The 24,049-nt window shown below is 50.3% G+C and overlaps 2 protein-coding genes across 4 annotated transcripts in view; both read left to right on the forward strand.

Annotated features, from left to right (window-relative positions):
* Positions 1-933, forward strand: part of LOC132400937 (tau-tubulin kinase 1-like) — an 87,636-nt gene extending 86,703 nt beyond the window's left edge. For all 3 annotated transcript variants that reach the window (XM_059982522.1, XM_059982521.1, XM_059982520.1), the window contains one exon: positions 509-933. In XM_059982522.1, coding sequence (XP_059838505.1) covers positions 509-551 — 43 coding nt within the window. In that variant the 3' untranslated portion in view covers positions 552-933. The remainder of the gene's footprint in view (positions 1-508) is intronic.
* A 78-nt stretch (positions 934-1,011) lies between these two features.
* Positions 1,012-23,728, forward strand: LOC132401343 (solute carrier family 22 member 7-like). The gene is made up of 10 exons (XM_059983472.1): positions 1,012-3,154; positions 12,911-13,014; positions 14,197-14,351; positions 15,300-15,468; positions 16,895-17,018; positions 18,481-18,590; positions 20,157-20,371; positions 21,499-21,607; positions 22,934-23,137; positions 23,578-23,728. Exons 1-10 carry the CDS (start codon positions 2,780-2,782, stop codon positions 23,726-23,728), a joined length of 1,716 nt encoding a protein of 571 aa, XP_059839455.1. The 5' UTR covers positions 1,012-2,779.
* The last annotated feature ends 321 nt before the right edge of the window (positions 23,729-24,049 follow it).

The raw sequence follows: 24,049 nt of genomic DNA on the forward strand, positions 1-24,049 counted from the left end.
GCACTGTGGCAACCATGATACCAAATTAAACTGCATACTGACCATCTCCCTCATCCCCTGTTTAACAGCCTCTTGATCACCACTATCATATCTGCTTCCACCAGCACCCACCCACAGCCCATTCCAGGCACCCACCTGCTCTGCATAAAAATATTTGTTTGACCTCTCCATATGGCTCCTATCCTCAAATCAAAACAACCCTGGTGAACTTCTTCACGCTCTCTCTAAAGCCTCCGCATCCCTCCTGGACTGTGTAGATGTAACATAACTTCCTGACTCTATACACGAGGCCCTAACAGATGAAAGCAAGCTTGCCTTATGTTGCCTTGCCTTACCATCCACTATTAGAGAATAAGGTCCTGCTCTCCATTTCCTGTACATCAATGGTCTGGTCGTTCATTGTAAACTTCCCTGCTACATTTGACCCGTGTGGAGAATGTGTGAGATCAGGTGCTTGTGGTGATCTGGTCTGAGTTATCCCATCTGATGCTCCATCTTGTGTCCCCAGCTCAGTGACCAGTTCAGCCGAGCGGCGAATCTTCTGCCCGTGAAGCCTCTACGCCCTGGATTGGTGAAGGACGGCTGGTACAAGCAGGGTTCCAGGAACTCCTCCGGAATATTTAACGGCTTCTACAAAGCAGTTACCTTAACGTTTACACATTTGCAGTTATATTGTAAGATATGGGGGGTGATGTATGCTGCATGGCACCTGTATTCCCGGCTCCGACCGATGGCATGCGTTCGATTTCTGCAGCACAGCGGTGGCCAGCCCTCTGTGTCTCACCAGGAGCATCCGATGGACTCCTCCCAGCACTGGCTGCTCTTGTCCCTGCCCTGGCACAGTGGGTGTGAGTGGCAGGCATTCTGGCTTGGCCCAGGCCATTGGCATCACTTGTCACTGGCACTGAACTTTAATTAAACACCCTGATTGCTTGCTCCTCTCTGTGGTTGGACCTAGCCTCCTGTCGGTCACGATGTGGCACCGAGACACCTAGACTCACACGTATCTATAAGGACGTCATCACTCACAAACCCAGTTGAAGGGGAGAGCGTCACCCAAGCCAGGGTCAGGGGTCAGCCCACTGACTCTGTGGTGGTGACCTGGGGTGTTTAGGGGCAACTGGTGAACTTAAGGAGTCAGGGGTCAGCCTGGTGACCCTGCAGGGTTAGGGTTTGGCTTGGAGGGTCAGGGGGTTGGCCAGTGACCCTGGCTGTGGTGGGGGGAGGGTAGGGTTGATGACCTGGGGTAGACCCTGTCTATCGGGAGGTAGTGGTGGGCAGGTGGGGTTCGGGAGGCGTGGATGCTCCTGACCAGCACCCCGGGAGCAGGAGCTCATTGCCCTGTCACATCAGCCCTGCTGTTCCAATGTTTGCGACTACACCTTGAGCCTGATCTCATTGATCCATACTCCAGCACTCCAGTGTATCCCTGTGCGAATGTAATGGCTCCTTTAGTTCTGAGCAGCTGGGAAGACAGAGGCCACGGGACGTCCTACAGATGGTGCAGCCCTGACTGAGTCGCTTGGACAGAAGGAGAGAAGTGCAATCCAGCAGAAACAACGCAGCAAGGAGACGACGACCCACTGCACATACACACGGGATTCTGGTCACCATGTTATAGAAGGCATGGGGTTGCACTGGAGACGGTGCAGAGGAGAATCACCTGGGACAGAGGACTGTAGTCACGGGGAGAAATTGGATAGGCTGGGCCTGTTTATCCTGAAGCGAAGGTGGCTGAGGGGGTCACCTGGTAGAAATAGATAGAGTAATGAGAGGTATTTATAGGGCAGATCATTGAAATCTTTTTAGAAGGGGTATGAAAATCAAGCGCTTCAGATTTAAGGTGAGAGGAGGGAGTTTTAAAGGGAATCTGACTGATAATTTTTACACAGAGAGCGGCTGCTGTCTGGAACACACTGCCAGAGGGGGTACAGTACTACATTTAAGATGCATCTTGAGTACCACTGCGTAGAGTGATATTGTCCTACTAGGACTAGTGTAGATGGACCAAAGGGCCCATTTCTAAGCTGTACAACTATGACTGTAACTATTTTTGTGCCATCTGCAAACTTACTAATCACACGTTAACATTCACATCCAAATGGAACAGTGAGGGCCCCCACTGATCCTTGTGGTACACCACTGGTCACAGGCCTCCAATACACCCCTCCAACTGTCCTCGCTCTCCTTCCGCCCATCCTTTCCTTCTCCTACCCAGCCCTTACCCTCTCTCCGTCTTTATTCCTCATCCTATCTGCCAGACCCTCTCTCCACCTCGCTCTCTTGCTTTCTCTCACTCTCCCACTCATAGCACCCCGTCCCTCTCCTCCATTCCTCCTCTCTCCCATGACCCTCCCATCAGTTCCTCGTGCTCCATTTGCTCTCCCTCCTCCTTGTGCTCCTGTCCCTCTCCCTCGCTGCCACTTCCCTCTTTCTCGCACATCACACTCTCCTCCTCTCCCACCACTCCCCCCCCCACCCATCTCCCTCTCCTTACTGCCCCTCCCAAGCTTTGGCATGTCTGGATCATGTGCTGTGCATTAATTTGTTAGTCCTGTCATCACTGTACGCTGGTGCACTGCACTGGTGAGTGTGGGTTCCAAGGGGATGTTCCTGGGTCTGCCCAGCCCAGTCTGGTTAATAGTTGGATAGTGAAGGACTGTGTTCCCTGAACACCAGCTTTGTTCACCACACCCCAATCACATAATTGGCAGATTATTGGAGTCAGGCGGTGTGCAGGGTCCTTGCAAGCTCAGTCTCCCTGCTGCTGTGCACCAGTATGTATATGGATAGCATCTTACAGGGGCTGGGAGGCTTTGGCAGATTCCAGCTGTTGGTGCTGGTGCTGCTGTGGGCTGCCCGCCTGCCTCTGCCCTGGCACTTCCTGCTGCATATCTTCCTATCGGCCGTTCCTACCCATCACTGTCGATCCCCCCACCCCAGCCTGGCCAACTTGAGCCAGGCCCAGCGGCTGCATACTACCTCCCCTCTGGAGTCCGACGGCACCTACAGCTCTTGCCGCATGTACCCCAGCCCCCAGCTCCAGCTGCTAGAGGCACACCCAGACAGCCAGCACAACCTGTCTAATGCCATCGGCTGTACCAACGGCTGGGACTATGACACGTCCCAGTTCACTTCTACCATCGCCACTGAGGTATGGAGGGGAGAGGGGAGGGAGGAAGGGGAAGAAGAGCTGAGGAAGGCGGGAAAAGGGGTGAGGGGAAGGTAGGGAGGGGGACAAGGGGTGGGAGAAGTTGAAAGGAAGGAGGGGAAAGATGAGGTGAAGCGGGGGAGAGGTGTGTGACTGGCAACAGTGTTTGGGGAAATTATGTTGTGCTGTTAATACTGAAGAAGGTCAGGGCAGCGGGGGGACATTAACCCACCTTATCAGGATCAAGTTCAAGTTTGTTGCCAAAAAAAACATCTGGGGTTCAAATGCCATGAAAATCAGCTTTTAGCAGCAGCAGCACAATACAGTACAAACATTAACATAAACAAGTTGACACAAATTACATTAAACTTACATGACAAAGTAAACGAAAGAAAAGCATAATGGCATGAGTGCAAGTCAGGGGAAATATGGTGAGAGATACCATTAGGGTTGGTCAGGTTGGTTCAAGATCCTAATGGCAGTGGAGAAAAAGCTGTTATTGGTGAAGATCTAAAAGCTCCTGTACTCCCGCCTGATGGCGGAAATGAAGAAGGCTTAGCCCTGATGGCATGGGTCCTTACTGGCTGATGTTGCTTTCCTGAGACATCAGAATCATAATTATTACTGCTGACTTCAATAATGTGAAATTAGTTTTACAAAGACATTATAAATTACCAAAATAAATAGATAGCGCCATTAAAAGGAATAACAAGGTTGTGTTCATGGAGCATTGAGAAATTTAAAGGCAGAGCAAAAGAAGCTCGGTCTTCAGACTTCTGTATCTCCTCCCTGATGTAGTGATGGAACTAGCTGAGTCCACCATCTTTTGGAATTCCCATACCAGACTTTGATGCAACCAACTTGACATATGGAGGGTTTTTAAAGAGCAAATGCACAGATATGTTCCAGTTAAAAAAGGACAAAGATGGCAAGATAAGGGAACTTTAGATATTGAGAGAAGTAGTGAATCTAGTGCAGTAGAAAAAGGAAGCATATGTAAGGTTTACAGACAGACATACTTTATTGATCCCGAGGGAAATTGGGTTTTGTTACAGTTGCACCAACCAAGGATAGTGTGGAAATATAGCAATATAAAATCATAAATAATAATAAGTAAATTATGCCAAGTGGAAATAAGTCCAGGACCAGCCTATTGGCTCAGGGTGTCTGACACTCCAAGGGAGGAGTTGTAAAGGAAGTTGGGAGCTAATTCAAATCAAATGCTTCAGAAATTGTAAAGAAGCTAGAAAAGAACTCAGCAGATCTAAGAGGGGCCATGAAAAATACTTTGCAAGTAGCATTAAAGAGAATCCCAGTGCATTTTATACATGCACAAAGAGCAAGAGAATTACTGGGGAGGGGACAGAACAATTCAAGGATAAAGGAAGGAACATGAGCTTGGAGGCAGGGGGAGGGTGTGAGTGAGATCTTAATTGAGTACTTTGTGTCAATGTTTAGCAAGGAAAAGGACATGGAGGATTATGAAATCAGTTTGTTTATTTCTAGGGTAGGGGTGGTGAACCTTTTCAAGAGCATGTGACCAAAATTGGCGATAATCTAAAAAAACATCTCATGTACAGTGGTAATTTTGAGCAGAAGTTATCATTGATCAACGAATTAGTAACAATAATTATGGACTTTTTTTCAAGGAAAAAGGGTGAGTCCTGTTGCTTAAGTGTATTTATTGTTTCTATTGATTAAAATATAACAGATTGAAATAAATGAAGCATTTTAGAAAACATATAAAAATTGTTAATATTTTGAAGAGACAATTGAAAAATAAGATAATTTCTAAATAGCATTGTTATTGTAACCAGTTACTATCCAAATACTGGTGTGTACACCAGGTCTTCAAGAATTTCAAAATGTATCATCCAACTGTCTAGCTGGCACCAAGCAGGTGTGAGATATTTCCTATGAAAACATTTCACTGCTCCCAGGTTGTAAAAATCATACGCTGCTTCATTTGGTAGTTTTTTTTAATTACAGGTGGAGTTCAAAGAATCTAAGGGTGGAACTACATGCCTATCATAATCTTAGACTTGTGTGCCATAGGTTCACCACCCCTAGGGAATTCTGAAATAAAGGCAAAGGTTGTGTCTCTTAAAGAATGTTAAGATGGTTAAGTCCTAAAGGTGTGATAGAATATTCACACCTCAATATTCAGAGAGGCAAGAGATGAGATTGCTTGGGCCTTGTCCACTATCTTCAATAATGGCGTTCCACTATTCAAGAAGGAAAATAAGGATAATCCTGGTATTTCTAAACTGGTGAGTTTCATGTCATTGGTGGGAAAGCTATTGGAAAGGATTCTTAGAGATAGCATTTACAAGCATTTGAGGAATCATGGCCTAATTTAGGACTGCCAACATGACTTTGTGTGGGGCTGGTCATGTATGGTGACTTGGCCATTTTTATCTTGAATTAGCTTGCCCATGGAAGACAGGCAATAGTGGTCGATGACACTTAATCTGGCTGAACATCCATGACTAGGTGTCCTAAGTGATGCTACATGATGAAAACATTGATAGGTGGGTTAGTAAGTTTGCAGTTGGTACAATGATTAGTGATGTAGTGAATAGTGTAGAAGATTGTAGGATATAACAAACAAGAGAAAATCTGCAGATGCTGGAAATCAAAGCAACACACACAAAATGCTGGAGGAACTCAATAGACCAGGCAGCATCTATGGAAAAGAGAAAACAGTTGACGTTTCAGGCCAAGACTCTTCATCAGAACTGGAAAGACAGAGGAGGTCAGAGCAAGAAGGTGGGGAGAGGAGGGAGAAGTACAACATGGCAGGTGATAAGTGAAACCAGGAGAGGAGGAAGGGTGAAGCAAAGAACTGGGAAGTTGATTGGTGAAATAGACAAAGAGCTGGAGAAGGGGGTATCTGATAGAAAACCATGGAAGAAAGGGAAGGAGCAGCACCAGAGGGAGTTGATGGGCAGGTAAGGAGAAAAGCTGAGAGAGGGAAACAGGAATAGTGAGGGGGGGTCAATTAACGAAAGTTTGAGAAATTGATGTTTATGCCATCAGGCTGGAGAGTGTTCAGAAACAATATTAAGGTGTTGCTCCTCCATCCGGAGTGTGGCTTCATCGTGACATCGTAGGAGGCCATAGACTGACATGTCAGAATGGGTGTGAGAAGTAAAACTGAAATAGGTGGCTACCGGGAGATCCTGTTTTTACTCTGGTGGATGGAGCATATGTGCTTGGTGTAGCAGTTTCCTAATCTACGTCGGGTCTCACTGAAATACAGGAGACCACTCTGGGAGCACCAGACACAATATATGACCCCAACAGATTCACAGGTGACCTTTTGGGTTCTTGAATGGTAGTGAGGGAGGAGGTGTAGGGGCAGGTGTGGCATTTGTTCCACTTGCAAGGATCAGTAACAGGAGGGAGATCAGTGGTGAGGGACGAGTGGATAAGGGAATTAAGTAGGGAGCGATCCCTGTGGGAAACAGAAAGTTGGGTGGGGGAGAGAAACGTGCTTGGTAGTGGATCCTGTTGCAGATGGTGGAAGATACGAAGAGTTATGTGCTGGACACGGAGGCAAGTGGGGTGGCAGCGGGAAGGCTATTGAAAGGGTGCAGAAGAGGTTCACCAAGTTGCTAAGTACTTTGAGTTTCTCAGAGTATTCAATAACATACTAAATTTATGAGATTATGACACAGAATTTAAAGCAGTTTTTTCTGGAGACACAAGAAACTCTGGAGGCTGGAATCCGGGGCAACACACAAACATCTGAAGGAACTTATCAGGTTGGGCAGCATCTGGAGAAACTGGGTAGTTCAGATAGAGAGAAAAAAGCCAGAAAGGGGGAGCAGGTTACTTGAAACAAAAGTATTGTTCATGCCAGTGAGTTGTAGACTAACATAAAAAATGCTGGAGGAACTCAGCAGGTCAGGTGGCATCTATGGGAATGAATAAACAGTTGATGTTTAGGGCTGAGACCCTTCATTAGAGGGAGCAAGATGCCAGATGGAGGGAGGGGAAGGCAACAGGTGGGTGGGGGTTGGAGGTTAACGAAGTAAGCTGGGAGGTGATAGGTGGAGAAGACGAGAGGCAGAAACAAAAGGACAATAGACAATAGATACAGAAGTTGACCATTTGGCCCTTCAAGCCTGCACCACCATTCTGAGATCATGGCTGATCATCTACTATCAATACCCAGTTCCTGCCTTGTCCCCATATCCCTTGATTCCCCTATCCATAAGATACCTATCTAGCTCCTTCTTGAAAGCATCCAGAGAATTGGCCTCCACTACCTTCCGAGGCAGTGCATTCCAGACCCCCACAACTCTCTGGGAGAAGAAATTTTTCCTTAACTCTGTCCTAAATGACCTACCCCTTATTCTCAAACCATGCCCTCTGGTACTGTACTCTCCCAGTATCTGGAACATATTTCCTGCCTCTATCTTGTCCAATCCCTTAATAATCTTATATGTTGCAATCAGATCCCCAGTCAATCTCCTTAATTCCAGTGAGTACAAGCCCAGTCTCTCTAACCTCTCTGTGTAAGACAGTCCGGACATCCCAGGAATTAACCTTGTGAATCTACGCTGCACTTCCTCTGCAGCCAGGATGTCCTTCCTTAACCCTGGAGACCAAAACTATACACAATACTCCAGGTGTGGTCTTACCAGGGCCCTGTACAAATGCAAAAGGATTTCCTTGCTCTTGTACTCAATTCCCTTTGTAATAAAGGCCAACATTTCATTAGCCTTCTTCACTGCCTGCTGCACTTGCTCATTCACCTTCAGTGACTGATGAACAAGGACTCCTAGATCTCTTTGTATTTCTCCCTTATCTAACTCTACACCGTTTAGATAATAATCTGCCTTCCTGTTCTTACTCCCAAAGTGGATAACCTCACACTTATTCACATTAAACATCATCTGCCAAGTATCTGCCCACTCACTCAGCCTATCCAAGTCACCCTGAATTCTCCTAACATCCTCATTACATGTCACACTGCCACCCAGCTTTGTATCATCAGCAAACTTGCTGATGTTATTCTCAATGCCTTCGTCTAAATCATAAACAGCTGTGGTCCCAATACCAAGCCCTGTGGCACCCCACTAGTCATCACCTGCCATTCGGAGAAACACCCATTCACCGCTACCCTTTGCTTTCTATCTGCCAACCAGTTTTCTATCCATGTCAATACCTTCCCCCCAATGCCATGAGCTCGGATTTTACCCACCAATCTCCTATGTGGGACCTTATCAAATGCCTTCTGAAAATCGAGGTACACTACATCCACTGGATCTTCCTTGTCTAACTTCCTGGTTACATCCTCGAAAAACTCCAATAGATTAGTTAAGCATGATTTGCCCTTGGTAAATCCACGCTGGCTCGGCCCAATCCTATCACTGCTACCTCGATATGCCGCTATTTCATCTTTAATAACGGACTCTAGCATCTTCCCCACTACTGATGTTAGGCTGACAGGGTGATAGTTCTCTGTCTTCTCCCTCCCTCCTTTCTTAAAAAGTGGGATAACATTAGCCATTCTCCAATCCTCAGGAACTGATCCTGAATCTAAGGAACATTGGAAAATGATTACCAATGCATCCGCAATTTCCAGGGCCACCTCCTTTGGTACCCAAGGATGCAGACCATCTGGACCTGGGGATTTGTCAGCCTTCAGTCCCAGTCTTCTCATCACCGTTTCCTTCCTAATGTCAATTTGTTTCATTTCTTCTGTTACCCTATGTCCTTGGCCCATCCATACATCTGGGAGATTGCTTGCGTCTTCCTTAGTGAAAACAGATCTAAAGTACTCATTAAATTCTTCTGCCATTTCTCTGTTTCCCATAACAATTTCACCCAATTCATTCTTCAAGGGCCCAACATTGTTCTTAACTATCTTCTTTCTCTTCACATACCTAAAAAAAAGCTTTTGCTAACCTCCATTATATTCCTGGCTAGCTTGCGATCGTCCCTCATTTTTTCTCCCCGTATTGCCTTTTTTAAGTTCTGTTGTTCCTTAAAAATTTCCTAATCATCTGACCTCCCACTTACCTTAGCTCTGTCATACTTCCTTTTTTTTTAATGCTATGCAATCTTTGACTTCCTTTGTCAACCACTGTGGCCCCTTTCCCCCCTTTGAATCCTTCCTTCTCTGGGGGATGAACTGATTTGCACCTTGTGCATTATTCCCAAGAATACCTGCCATTGCTATTCCACTGTCTTCTGCTAGGATATCCATCCATTTAACTTTGGCCAGCTCCTCCCTCATGGCTCCATAGTCTCCTTTGTTCAACTGCAACACTGACACCTCCGATCTGCTCTTATCCTTCTCAAATTGCAGATAAAAACTTATATTATGGTCACTACCTCCTAATGGTTCCTTTACTTCAAGATCGCTTATCAAATCCTGTTCATTACACAACACTAAATCCAGAATAGCCTTGTCCCTGGTCGGCTCTCTTACAAGCTGTTCCAAGAATGCATCCCGTAGGCACTCTACAAACTCCCTATCCTGGGGTCCAGCACCAACCTGATTCTCCCAGTTCACCTGCATGTTGAAATCCCCCGTAACTACTGAAACATTACCTTTGCCACATGGCAATGTTAGCTCCCTATTCAACTTGCACCCAATATCCATGCTACTGTTTGGTGGCCTGTAGACAACACCCCTTAGGGTCTTTTTGCCCTTACTGTTCCTCAGTTCTATTCACACAGACTCTACTTCTCCTGATCCTATGTCCCCCCTTGCAAAGGACTGAATCTCATTCCTCACCAACAGGATCACCCCACCCCCTCTGCCCACATTTCTGTTCCTACGATAGCACGTATACCCTTGTACATTCATTTCCCAGGTCTGAGCTCCCTGCAGCCATGTCTCCGTTATCCCAAGAACATCATAGTTACCCATTTGCACCTGAGCTTCAAGCTCATCTGCCTTATTTCTGACACTTGGTGCATTCAGATATAGAATTTTTAACCCATTTCTCCTCTCTGTTTAAATCACTGCCTATTGTGCTTAACCCAGCTCCCTGAACTCCCATCGGGCTATACACTCCTTGAATTTTGTTGTCCTTCCTGAATTTACTTATTCTTTCTGCACATTTAACTCCATGTTCCGTCAGACCATCCCTCTGTACGTGTGTCCTCCTTATCACTTGTTCCGCCTCACCTTTCTCTACTACACACTTAATAGTCCCCACCTGTCCTTTATTCTTCATCTCGCTATCCTCTCTTGCATTCTGGATCCCTGCCCCCTACAAATTTAGTTTAACCCCCCCCCCCCCCCCCGAGAAGCACTAGCAAACTTTCCTGCAAGAATGTTAGTACCGCTCCAGTTCAGGTGTAAACCGTCCCGTCGGAACAGATCCCACCTTCCCTGGAACAAAGCCCAATTATCTAAAAACCTGAAGCCCTCCCTCCTGCACCTTCCTCTCAGCCACGTATTAATCTGTATAATCCTTCTGTTCCTTGCCTCACTCGCACGTGGCACAGGTAACAATCCTGAGATTGTTACCCTGGAGGGACTCAGAGGAGAATGGACATAGGAGAAAGGGAAGGAGGGGGCATTGGGGAGGTGATAGGCAGGTGAGGAGGAGTAAAAGGTCAGAGTGGGGAATAGAAGAAAAGGGAAGAGGGTTGGAAAAAATTACCAGCAGTTGGAGAAATCAATGTTCAAGCCATCAGGTTGGAGGCTTCCTAGACAGAATATGAGGTGTTACTCCTCCAATCTGAGAGTGCCCTTATCCATCCTGAGAATGGTCTCATTCTTGGCAGAAGAGGAGGCCATACCGACATGTCAGAACAGGAATGAAGATAGGGAGTAAAATGGTTGTCCAGCAGGAACGCTGTTTGGGGACGTAAATGGAGGTGAATGGGCAGGTGTAGCATTTCTGTGGCTTGCAGGGATATGTCCCAGGAGGGCGATCAGTGGAGAGGGATGACAGGACACGGAAATCATGGAGGTAGCAATCTCTGCGGAAAGCGGAATTGGGGGAGGTAAAAATGTGTTTGGTGGTAGGGTCCTATTGAAGATGACTATCCAAGCAGAATCTGAGAGGCTGTTCCTTTACTTTGTGTTTACTTTCACCAGGCAGTGAAGGAGACTGTGGGAATTGGGGGGAATTAAAATGACTGGCAACCGGACAGCCACCATGGACAGTTTGGGTGGAACTTGGGAAGAGTGAAGGGCAGAGGTTGGTGGAGTAGAAAATGGTGGCTGTAAAATAGGAGATAAGGGGTGGTGTGGTGGGGTTACACTGACCTGGGAGACTTTTACCCATGCAGACTGGACACAGGGAATGTGAAGTAGCCATTCCAGGCCAAATTGGGATGAGTCCTGTCATGTGCAGTCTGACAGTTGATGGATGATTCAGTTCAACTGGGGTCTCTGGGGCATGGTGACCACACAACGGAGGCTTCCAGCAGCCTTCAATGTGACCTGGTTCAGTGCGAAACCATGGCTCAAACTGAAACAGAATTGATGGAGCAGGAGAAGGTCAGTAGTGCTGGGGCTGGGGGAATTTGATTGGGAGAGACTGACTCGGAACAAGTAGTGTTAGGGTCTAAAGAAATAAAGGACAGTACCAAAAAAAGCTCCTTTAAAGCACAACAGGAAATTGGATTCACCGGGGCACCCACCAACAACACTGGGTTCACCCCAGGACAGGCTGGAACTGCAGCCTTGGAACTTTTGCTGGAGCATCACTACTTCTACAGTACGGTAGCATAGAGGTTAGAGTAATTCTATTACAGTGCCAGCAATCAGCAATCGTGGTTCAATTCCTACTGCTGTCTGTAAGAAGTTTGTATGCTCTCCCCATGACCACATGAGTTTCCTCTGGGTGCTCTGGTTTACTCCCACATTCCAAAAATGTTAGAGTTATGGTTAGAAAGTCGTTGGCGCTGGAAACATGTCAACACTTGCAGACTACCCAGCACTTATTTGGACTATGATGGTCACTGATGGAAACAATGGTGTTCATGCATTGATGTACATGTGACAAATAAAGTTAAGCTCTCTCCCCAGCAGGATGCACAGCCTCCCTCTGTCTCAGCAATGCCCAGGTTAGGGGAACTGGGAGTGCCGTCTGGAGAGTGGAGCTGAGTCTGGGCTCTGTGGACTGGGATTGGGTTGAGGGAACGTTTTCACCCGGAGAGTGGTCTGTTAATGGAATGGGAGACCAGAGGAAGCAGTTGAGGCAAATACATTTAAAAGGAATTTGGACAGGTATGTGGGTAGGACAGGTTTAGGATGTGAACCAAATGCAGGCAATTTGGACTAAGATGGTCATTTTGGTTAGCGTGGACTGGTTGGGCTGAAGGGTCTGAATCTGTGCTGAATGATGTCTGACACCTGCCATCTCCACACCGTACCTGACCCAAAGCTAAAGCCAATCCACTCCCATCCCAGCTCCACTAGAATCCCAGCCTGATAACCCCACACCCACCTGACCCAAACACATCCCACCCTATCAACACCCCTCTTTCTCACCACCCCACCACTCACTCACCCCCTGGCCCCTCAACCCAGGGATGTGAGGGAGAAGTGGGTGCGTGAAGTGAGGGGTTTGTTAAAGGAGTGGGGTTGAGGGGGGTCAGGAGGATGGTGGTGAGGGGGTGTGGGGTAGGATTGTGGAGTGAGGGGTACTGAGGTATGAGGGTAAGGGGCCAGTGAGAGTAAGGTGAAGGGGTGACTGGATGAGAGGGGGTGGGTGAAAGGGGAATGGAGGGGGGAAAGGGTGAAGTGATGGATGTCCCACAGCCTGTGTATTCCCACAGTGGGACCTAGTGTGTGAGCGGCGGCAACTGAACCAGGCTGCCGGAACCACCTTCTTCTTGGGCGTCATGTTGGGAGGACCACTTTTTGGATACCTCTCTGACAGGTATGGAGGGAATATTGGCAGTGTGGGGGGCAGTTGAAGGGGAGAGGAGAATTTGGGGAGTGGGATGGGGTTACAACACAAACTAGAGAAGGGTTCATGATGTGGTCCCATTCCAGGCATCCACCATTCCCTGTGTAAATCATCTCCTTTAAACTTACCCCACCATTTTGTTTGCCTCCGGTATTTGAGATTTCATCCCTGAGGAAAAGATGCTGTCTGTCTACTCTATCTATGCTTCTTATAAACCTATCAGGTCTCCCCTCGTTCTCTGCCGCACCAGAGAAAACCCAAGTTTGCCCAGCATCTCCCTCTCATCCAGGCAGCATCCTGGTGAACCTTTTCTGCACCCTGACAAAGGGTCTCAGCCCAAACCATCAACTGTTTACTCTTTTCCATAGATGCTGCCTAGCCTGCTGAGTTCCTCCAGCACTTTGTGCGTGTTGCTTTTCTACATTCTCTCCACAATCTGTACAGCCTATGTAATGGAATGACCAGAAATGTACACAATACTCCAAGTGCAACTGAACTGAAACTGTGTGATTTCCTTAGTCAAACTCAATGCCTCAATCAATAAAGGCATCCATAGCATCTGCCTCCTTTACCAGCCCTCAGACTGTGAACCCAAAGATCCCCCTGTTCATCAACACTGTTAAGCATCCTTTCATTAACTATAATATTCCTTTACAATTGAGCTCCCAAATTGCAACACCTCACACTTGACAGGATTAAATTCCATCTGCCATTTCTCAGTCTGTACCTGCAACTAATCTGTATCTTGCTCGTATTCTTTAGGAACATTCTACACTGTCCATACTATCACCAGTCTTCATATTGTCTGCAAATCTGCTAACCCACCAATCCATGTTTTCATCCAAGTCATTCACCTACATTAAATCCCAGACAGCAGAGGTCCCAGTACAGAGCCCTACAGAATACCTCCGGTCAGAACAAGCCCCATCAACCACTACCTTCTGTCTTCTATGGCCAAGCAAGTTCTGAAACCAAACTAAAAAGTGACTGTGAATAAGTGGGATTTGGTGGTCATGTCAGGGTCTGGCTCGAGGCTGAATGTGACCCAGGCTGTGACCTGGCTCCAGGTGTGGGTTGGGATCACGGGATGGGGTTGTGGTTAGGGGCCAAGGTTGGAAGCTGAGCATGACCTGGGCTGTGTCCTTACCCCAGGTGTGGCCGTCGGAAGGTTCTGCTTCTGGGCTGCCTAATGACAGCTACGTTTGGCATCATTGCCTCCTTCTCTGTCACATTTGCCATGTTCAGCATCTCCAGGCTCCTGTGTGGGATGGGACTGTCAGCTATCTCTACAACTTCCATCACTCTGGGTAAGGGGGCTGGGGTGGGGGGCACCAGGGAAAGGGCTGGGCTGTAGACCATGGATTGGTAGGGACACGGGATCAGAGACAGGAGACGGGTGGGGAGATGGGATCAGGGACAAAAGATAAATGAGAGACAGGATCAGGGATGGGAGACAGACATGGAGAAGGGATTGGGGACAGGAGGCAGACAGGGAGATGGATTTGGGGATATGAGACAGACGTGGAGAAGGGATTAGGGACAGGAGGCAGATGGGGAGATGGAGTTGGGGGTATGAGACAGACATGGAGAAGGGATTGGGGACAGGAGGCAGACAGGGAGATGGATTTGGGGATATGAGACAGACATGGAGAAGGGATTAGGGACAGGAGGCAGATGGGGAGATGGAGATGGGGGTATGAGACAGACGTGGAGAAGGGATTGGGGACAGGAGGCAGATGGGGAGATGGGTTTGGGGATATGAGACAGACGTGGAGAAGGGATTGGGGACAGGAGGCAGATGGGGAGACAGGATCAGGGATGGGACACAGATGGAGAGACAGGTGAGAAGATGAGAATAGGGACTCCAGAAGGGCAGGGAGTTGGAACAGAGATGGAAGAGAGCAGATGGGTGAGAAGATGAAACGGTCATGGCAGATGGGTGAGGAGATGGGAACAGCTTCGAGAAATGAGCAGGAAGACAGGAACAGGAATGAGAGATGGGCAGGGAGACAGGAATGGAGATTGCAGTCAGATGAGTAGGATGAAGATGAGAGATGGGAACAGGGACAGAAGCATGGACTGCAAATGGGGTGGGGGTGTGGTGGGGAATTAAAGACACTGATCACATTGACCACTGCCTGTACTGACCCCTCCACTCCCTGTCCACACCCACCTCACCCTGAACCCCCTGTCTCCCTCCCTTAACCTCGATCCCCTGGCTACCTCTTCCACATGCTCCCCCACCCCTCCAACAGCAATAGAATGGACGGACGTGAAGCACCGTGTCCAGCTTGGTGCCATAACTAGCTTAGCCTGGAGTGTGGGTAACATGTCGCTGGCACTCATCGCCTACCTGCTGCGGGACTGGCACTGGCTTGTCTTCACCGTTTCCACTCCCTGTCTGCTGATTGCTGCCCTGTGCTGGTGAGTCACCCAGTGTCCCAGTCACACATCTGTAAGTACTCGGGTCAACCCACACCCTCCCGATACAGCCCCCACCCTCCTGATGCATCCCGCACCCTCCCGATGCATCCCGCACCCTCTCAATACATCCTGTACCCTCTCGACAAAACCCTCACCCTCTCAACACAACCCACACCCTCCCGACACTTCCTACACCCTCCCGACACAACCCGCTCCCTCCCGACACAACCCGCACCCTCCCGACACAACCCGCACCCTCCCGACACAACCCGCACCCTCCCGACACAACCCGCACCCTCCCGACACAACCCGCACCCTCCCGACACAACCCGCACCCTCCCCATACATCCTACACCCTCCCGACACAACCCGCACCCTCCCCATACATCCTACACCCTCCCGACACAACCCGCACCCTCCCCATACATCCCACACCCTCCCGACACTTCCTACACCCTCCCGACACAACCCACACCCTCCCGACACAACCCGCACCCTCCCGACACAACCCGCACCCTCCCGACACAACCCGCACCCTCCCGACACAACCCGCACCCTCCTGACACAACCCGCACCCTCCCCATACATCCTACATCCTCCCGACACAACCCGCACCCCCTCGACAGAACCTACACCCTCCTGACACATCCCACACCCTCCCGATGCATCCTGCATCCTCTCAACAGAACCTACACCCTCGTGACACATCCTGCACCCTCCCGACATATACCTCACCCTCTCGACACAACCCTCACCCTCCCAACAGAATCTACACCTTCCCAACACATCCTACACCCTCCCGACAGAATCTACACCCTCCTGACACATCCCACACCCTCCCAATTCAACCCACACCCTCCCGACACAACCTACACCCTCCTGACAGAATCTACACCTTCCCGACACAGCCCACACCCTCTCGACAGAATCTACACCTACACCCTCCTGACAGATCCTACACCCTTCCAACACAACCCACACCCTCCCGACACGTCTCACACCCGACACAACTTCAACATGACCCACAGCGCCCCGACACAGGGTGACTCACCATGGGGCAGAGGCTTCCAGTGTGATGGGTGATTAGAGGGGGTTGGTCACCTAGAGTGCTGTGAGGATGGGGGAGGCTTCCCCGGTAGTGAGGAGGACTTGCTAAGGAGTGAGGACTGTACTCACAAGCACTGGGTGGGCATTGAGGGGGGAGTGGGGTGTTATGATTTCCTGGCCTGTGGTGGGGTGGGATCCCAGGGCTGTAGGGTGGGGTGGTTCTCCGAGATGTGATGGGGGTATACCTGGGGACGAAGAGGGTCCCTCATGGTGAGGGACAGGCTCGCAGGATATGATGGGGGGGGAGGGCCAGGCAGGTTTCTTACTCAGTGGAGTGACCCCGTGCTCAGCACTCACCCTTCCCTTCCTCGATGCACAGGTGGATCCCAGAGTCGGTCAGATGGCTGCTGGCAGCCGCACAGTTGGAGCAGGCCCAGCGTGGGCTGCAGAGGTGTGCCCGGTGGAACAGCGTGAGCATCCCCATTTCCTGCCTCTCCTTACAGGTGAGTGAAAGCAGAGAGGGTGGGGAAGCAGCACCCTATCCATACCCAGTCCCCCTGCCAAAGGAAGCCCCAGCAGTTGTCACTGCCTTCCCCTCCACGGACTCACTCTGCACTTCTCGTGCCTCAGTAAAGCAGCCAACATAATCAACGCACCTATTTACCTGTGCACGCTCTCTCCTTCTCCCCCAATAGGCAGAAGATACTAAAACCTGACAGCACATGACACCAAGCTCAAGGACAGCTTCTAGCTCCCTGTCATAAGACAATTTCCTTGTATGAGGCGTCACAATTCACCTCGTTGTGGCATTTACCACCACCTGCACTCAGTGACTGAAAGCTATTGTTGTTTTCTCTTGTACTGATGTGGTGAAATGCTCTCACTTAGAACATTTGACAATATAAACCAATTTACCAAGCCCCTGCCCTGGGGATACTCAACCAGTGCCCAGTACCCGGGATAACCAGCACGTACTCAACATCCCTGGACCTGGGAGTGTTCTGGCTGACCCCTGCTCTGGGCCAGATCCTCGCGAGGCAGAGACAGAGCCTGGGTTTTAATCACCCTGTGGGGCAGTGGTGAAAGTAAACAGGCCCACTGGTCTGGGTCAGATGTATCAGGGCTGAGGAAGAGGAGGGTGAAGCCTGCCGATGACCTTGCAATAATCCAACTGACAAACGAGAGGCTGTCGGACATCCAGCTGTGGGGGGAGGTGCCCAGCCCCTCCCAACCATTCTTATGTCCTGAGTATGGGGAGAGGTGTTTTTGGAGGAGGGGGATATCTGAATGATGCAGAGCAGGTGAAAGGATGCTCTGTGACAGGGAGGAAACACAGAGATGAAAGGTGGTGGGGGAGGATCCGTGGGAGTGAGGAATAGGACAGGCTGGGGAGTGAATCACACAGACGCTGGGCCTCAGGACCACGGCAGAGAGAAGGATAACTAGGAGCTGAAGCTGGCCCCAATCCATCATTGGGTGGTCACTCTTGTCCTGTCTGGTTCCCACGCTGGGAACGGTGGGGGGAGGGATGGAAGGGGGCTGTCCTGGGAGAGAGTGGGAGGTTTAAGATACCGTGGGTGAGCAAAAGCTGGGGCAGTTGTTGGGGAGGCAGGGGAGAAGGGAAGGGATGGAGCTTTGGTCAGGGTGAGTGGAGAGAACGTGTTCCCACTGGACCCATGGGGCAGGGACAGAGGGTTCAGATGGTGGGTTGGAGGGGATGGGGTTCTGTACTGGGTGTGGGATCCACTGCTTGGGAGGCAGAGCCAAAGCAGAAGATGATTGATAGGGAATGGGGAAGATAGCATTGTTATGCAAAGAGCTAGCTTGGATTTGATGGGCTGAATATACACCAGTTCTTAGGAATTGCTCCTGTTATCTGGGGATAATGTGTCCATAGCAGGATGTGTGGAAACGGGGCTCCAATCGAGAGCAATAATTGGAGCTGCCATTCACTATTTGCTTCAGGAGCTAGAGAAGGCTGTGAGAATGGATCGTCCACGGACACCCAGCTCCATCTGCGACCTTATAAACACCTCGCAAATGAGGAGAATCACTGTCTACTCAGGAATCGTCTGGTGAGGGCACCCAGAAATGAACATCACTTGGTGGGGTCAGAGAGGGAAGGGACCGCCAGCAGTTACACAGATAGGAATGGTGTAGGGGGAAGAGGGAGTTACAAAGATAGGCAGAGATTAGAAAATTATAGAGCAAAGGGTGTAAGGGCGGGAGGGGGTTACAGGGAAGGGTGTAGGGACCACAGAGGGAAGGGTGTAGGGGTCAGAGGGGGTTACAGGGATGGGTGTAGGGGTTGGAGGAGGCTACAGGGAAGGGTGTAGGTGACGGAGGGGGTTATGGGGAAGGATGTAGGGGTTGGAGGGGGCTACAGGGACAGATGTAGGAGTTGGAGGGGGTTACGGGGAAGGGTGCAGGGGCCGCAGAAAGAAGGGTGTAGGGGTCAGAGGGGGGTTACAGGGGTGTGGGGGTTAGAGGGGGTTACAGGGAAGGGTGTAGGGGTCGGAGGAGGCTACAGGGAAGGGTGGAGGTGATGGAAGGGGTTGCAGGGAAAGGTGTAGGGGTTGGAGGGTTACAGGAAGAGTGTAGGAATTGGAGGGGGCTACAGGGAAGGCTGTAGGTGTTGGAGGGGACTACAGGGAAGGGTGTGGGGGTCAGAGGGGGTTACAGGGAAGGGTGTAGGTGTTGGAGGGGACTACAGAGAAGGGTGTAGGGGTTGGAGGGGGTTACAGGGATGTGTGTAGGGTTGGAGGGTTCTATCGAGAATGGGAAGGGGTTAGCGACTGTAAGATGAGGGGACTGAAGCAGTTAAAGAGAAATGAAAGAGGTGAAAAGACTGGAGGGGGCTATTGAGTGGAGTGAAGAGGCTGGGGGGCTATTGACGAGTGGGGTGGGGTCAGAGGGGCTATTGATGAGTAGGGTGAAAGGGTCAGAGGGGCTACTGGCCATTGAAGTGAATGAGCCGGAGGGGGCTATTAACAGTGGGGTGAAGGGGTAGGAGGGGGCTATTGACAGAGTGGGGTGAAAGGGTTGGAGGGGGCTATTGATGAGTGGGGTTGGGGTTGGAGAGGCTATTGATGAGTGGGGTGGGGTTGGAGGGGGCTATTGATGAGTGGGGTATAAGGGTTGGAGGGGGCTATTGATGAGTGGGGTTAAGGGGTTGGAGGGGCTATTGATGAGTGGAGTGAAGGGGTCAGAGGGGGCTATTGATGAGTGGGAAGGGGTCAGAGGGGGCAATTGATGAGTGGAGTGAAGGGGTCGGAGGGGGCTATTGAGTGGGGTGAAGGGGTTGGAGGGGGCTATTGACAGAGTGGGGTGAAGGGGTCGGAGGGGGCTATTGATGAGTGGGGTGAAGGGGTTGGAGGGGGCTATTGATGAGTGGGGTGAAGGGGTTGGAGGGGGCTATTGATGAATGGGCTGAAGGGATTGGAGGGGGTTACTGACATAGGGAGGGCTGTAGAGGGCCAGAGGATGTTACAGAGACAGGCAGAGATCTAGGGGACGGAGGGATTACCAAGAATGGGGAGAGTGTATGGGCTGTGGGATGTAGGAACTCGGTGACAAGATGGGGAAGTGGTCTGCTTGTTACACGCTCTCTGTCCTTACCATGTTTGTCTCACTAAGCATAGGCTCGGAGCTGCCTTCTCCTACTACTCCATCAGTTACTCAGTGGGAGGCTTCGGACTCGACATGTACCTGACACACTTCATCTACGGGGCCATCGAGTTGCCTGGCAAGCTGCTGGCCTATCTGCTGCTGAGCACTGTGGGACGGCGCCAAACCCAGGGCGGATTCCTCCTGCTGACTGGGCTGCTGATGACGCTCAGACATGTCCTTCCCAAAGGTAAGTGAGGGGACCCACCTTCCACCAGAAGATCCCACCCAATAGCCTCATCAGTGAAATCAGAGAGTGGGAATGATGGGATTGTTCCCTGGGAGCCAGTATACACCTGGTGGGGTGAATGGCCTGTGTTGTAGCACATAAACCCAGTGTCTCCATTCTCTGATTCGACCCACCACCCCACAGTGTCGGGTGGGAACTGGACTCAGTCCCTGATGTGGGCTCCTCAAACTGCCTCCAGCTTGGGCTCCCTCCCTCCTTCCCTCCAATCTGCTCCCTGCAGACTCTCTCAATCCACCACTCCACTCTCAAAGTATCCCTTCCTCAGGGTCCCTCACCCTTCCCCCACCCTCGGGGTCCATTTCCCCTCCCTCAGACGCTCCTCACAGCCACCAACTTGCTCCCCTCGGACTCAGTCTTCCCACCTCATCCCCCCCCCCACTGCATGACCTATCCACTCTTTCCCTGTTTCACTCCCTCCCCCTCTTTCTCTCCCCCTTCATGCCTTGTCTCCCTTACTCCTTTCTCTCACCCCATAGCTCTTGTCCCACCCTTCTCCCTCCCTCGCCTCCTCTCTCCTTCCTCACCCCTCTTTCTGCATCCTTCCTTCCCCACCCCTCTTTCTGCATCCTTCCTTCCCCTCTTCAGTCTCTGACCTTCCCTCCCTTGATATCTCACTCCTCTCCACACTCGGTCCAGTTCCCCCCCCCCCACACCCCGATCTGTCTACTTAACATGATTGGCTGCAGGCGTTGGGGCCTGAACTGAAACTCGCCCTGGGCAGTCAGGCAGTGTCTGTGGAGAAAGAAACATGTCAAGTCAGCAATCCTTCCTCAGAGCTATGGGGAGGAGGCACAGAAAGTGTAAGTGGAGCAGTGTCTGGGCATGTGAGGGGTGGTGGCTGGGCATTGGGGGGCAGTGGCTGGGCCAAAAGGAACATACAGAACCAGGTAAAGTGAACAAAGCTGAGTGATTTCTAGTCTGGCCCAGGGGGACCTGTTTCCCATCCGTCTCCCCACCTTACCTCCCTGTTCCCCTGCTGTATCCCCTCTCCACATCCCTTTGTCTCCCTGGCCCACTGTCTTCATCTCCCCGCCTGTCTCCCTCACTGACTCTTTTGCACCTTCCAGGTCTGCCCATCCCTCAGCTGTTGGTCGGGATTGTCGCCAAGGGCTGTGCTGAGGCAGCGTTCACCACGGCTGTCCTCTTCACCACTGAACTCTACCCAACACCGATTCGGTAAGCACGGTAAACATGACAACAAAAGTCAGGAAGCGCACTGAGGGAGTGGGGAGAGGGGAGCCTCACCATTTTGTTCTACTTCACAGAATGACCCACGCTGTCCGAACACAGGACAACCCAGATCACAGTTTGCGTGCTGTCCTACAACACTTGCTCTTCAGTATTCTGTGTGGTCACAGCTCCAGCACTGGTAGCAGGGCCCACTTCAAGGAATCCCATTCACCCTGTCCCATTCACTCCTGGCTGTTCATCCAGTCAGACACCCCAGACTTGACTGTATTAGACCACTTCTGCTGTGGCCACGATGATCTTACCTGTACCACAGCATTGCCTGTGGCTATGGTGATCTACCTGTGTGACACACCATCTGCAGTCACAGTAGCCTTACTGTACCACAGTGCCACTAACTCAGACATAAATGACCCAGTTCAACTGGGCCTTCCGCACCTCAGGCAGCTGCAAGTCCACAGATATACTGGCATGAGAGGCAGGCAACACCTTGTCCTGATCTTCCCTAACCCTTGTTGACATGGTCAGACCAAGTAAAACCACAGCGTATTCAGCAGTAAACTGGTGCTCTCTGCTACCAGCAATTTTATATGTGCATCTTTCTCCAACAACAGGATTCTATTCTATCTATTTCCCTCTTAATCTAATTCTGGACACCTCTACTATGGAGAAAGACTTCCCACTATCTACCCTATCAGTCTGTCAGAATTCTGTATAACGCATTCAGTGTCCTCCAGTCTGAGGAAAATTATCCCAGTGGATCCAGTCTCTCCTAATAACTGACACGCTGTCCCTGCACCCTCTGTTTCTGTATGAAATGGAAGCTGGTGTCCCAGGCAGCTCCCTAACCACATAGCCAGCAGCCCTGCCACCTTCACACATCTTAGCACTTGCACACCAGATCCTTCCATTCCTCAGTACTACCTCATGGAAGAAGATACATAAAACATTGGATGGAGGGCTGAAAGCTACAGGCTGGAGAGATTGTGGGATAGGGGGTAAACAGTGAAAGGTTGTGAGGTGCTGCAGTTTAGAGCTATCACAGTACACTTGTCCACCAGTCACTGACATTTACTGCACAGTCGGCAGTTCAGGAAGGCAAATGGTGTTTAGGCCTTTGTAGAATGCAAAAGGAGAGACTGGATTTCACTGAGGAACCTGTGCAGGTCTGGTCTTCTGACCGAGGTAGAAGAGGCTGGCAAGCGAGGGAGTGCAGATTGGCAATGTTTTCTCCCAGGAAGGTACCACCCTCCCTCTCCCTCTCCCTGTCCCCCACAGAGTGAGGCGCTGATGTCTGTCCTCTTCCCTCCACAGACAGAGCGGGCTGGGGTACTCCATGTTCATGGGACGGATGGGAGCCTCCCTGACTCCACTGGTCATGCTGCTCGATGAGTTTTGGCACTCCTTGCCGTACCTGATCTTCACCAGCATCACAGTCATGGCCGGAACTGTGGCCTTCCTGCTCCCTGAAACGGCACATATCCCCCTGCCTGAGAGCATTGCGGACATCGAAAACAGGTGGGTTGTGGGCAAGGTGCTGTGGTCACACCGTAGTAGTACAAAGATAATGTACTGTCAGGTAAACTATAAAGCAGTGCATCCCAAACAAACTGTCCCTCATTGGGGATGGGGTTTACACACACACACACGTACGCACGCACTCACCCACCGGATCCCCCCTACACACTCAAATCCTCTCCACAGGAATTTTACCCAGAGAGTGGTTGATATCTGGAACTCACTGCCAGAGATAGAATCAGTTCTATGGGACATCTAGACAGACAATTCAATCGTCAAGACATAGGCAGATATGGTCCTAACGTGGGCAAATTGAGTTAGTGTAGATGGGCAAAGATGAGGTGAGCCAATGGGACTGTTTCTGTGCTGTACAACTCCATGATTCTATCGCCATGACCTGTCGTCTATGTCCTTATGTGAAACCTGTATCTGTTTCTCAGACACCAGGCTGCAGCCACTGAGAATGGAAACAAAGTTCCTTTGAGGTCGCTCAGTGCCAGTAAGCAGCAGAAAGCAGAGGGGAACGCTGAGGGAGAAGGATGGACAGATGGAGACTGTCCAGCCGACACTGTGGAGACAGAGGGCATGTGACCCTACACACTGATCAATAAAAACCTCACTGAAGGACGTGTGTGTCTGTGTTTTCATTTTTGAGTGAGGGACAGGATGACACTCAGCTGCAATGTCTGCTGAGGTCATGGGTCAGATTGATATTTTAGGTAGGTTCATAGGGATGGTCTTGGGGACAGAGCAAGGGGTGTTCGGGGTCAGGTACAAGGATGTCCAGGTTGGAGTGCCCTGCAGTCAAAGGTCAGTGATCCCTATGACCAGATGTCGAGTCAGCAAGCACCATGAATAAAGACAAGTGAGGATGAGGTCTGGTAAATCCCCAGATTGGTCAGTGAAACCCCT

The sequence above is a fragment of the Hypanus sabinus genome, chromosome 10, assembly GCF_030144855.1.
Source record: "Hypanus sabinus isolate sHypSab1 chromosome 10, sHypSab1.hap1, whole genome shotgun sequence".
Lineage (NCBI taxonomy): Eukaryota > Metazoa > Chordata > Chondrichthyes > Myliobatiformes > Dasyatidae > Hypanus > Hypanus sabinus.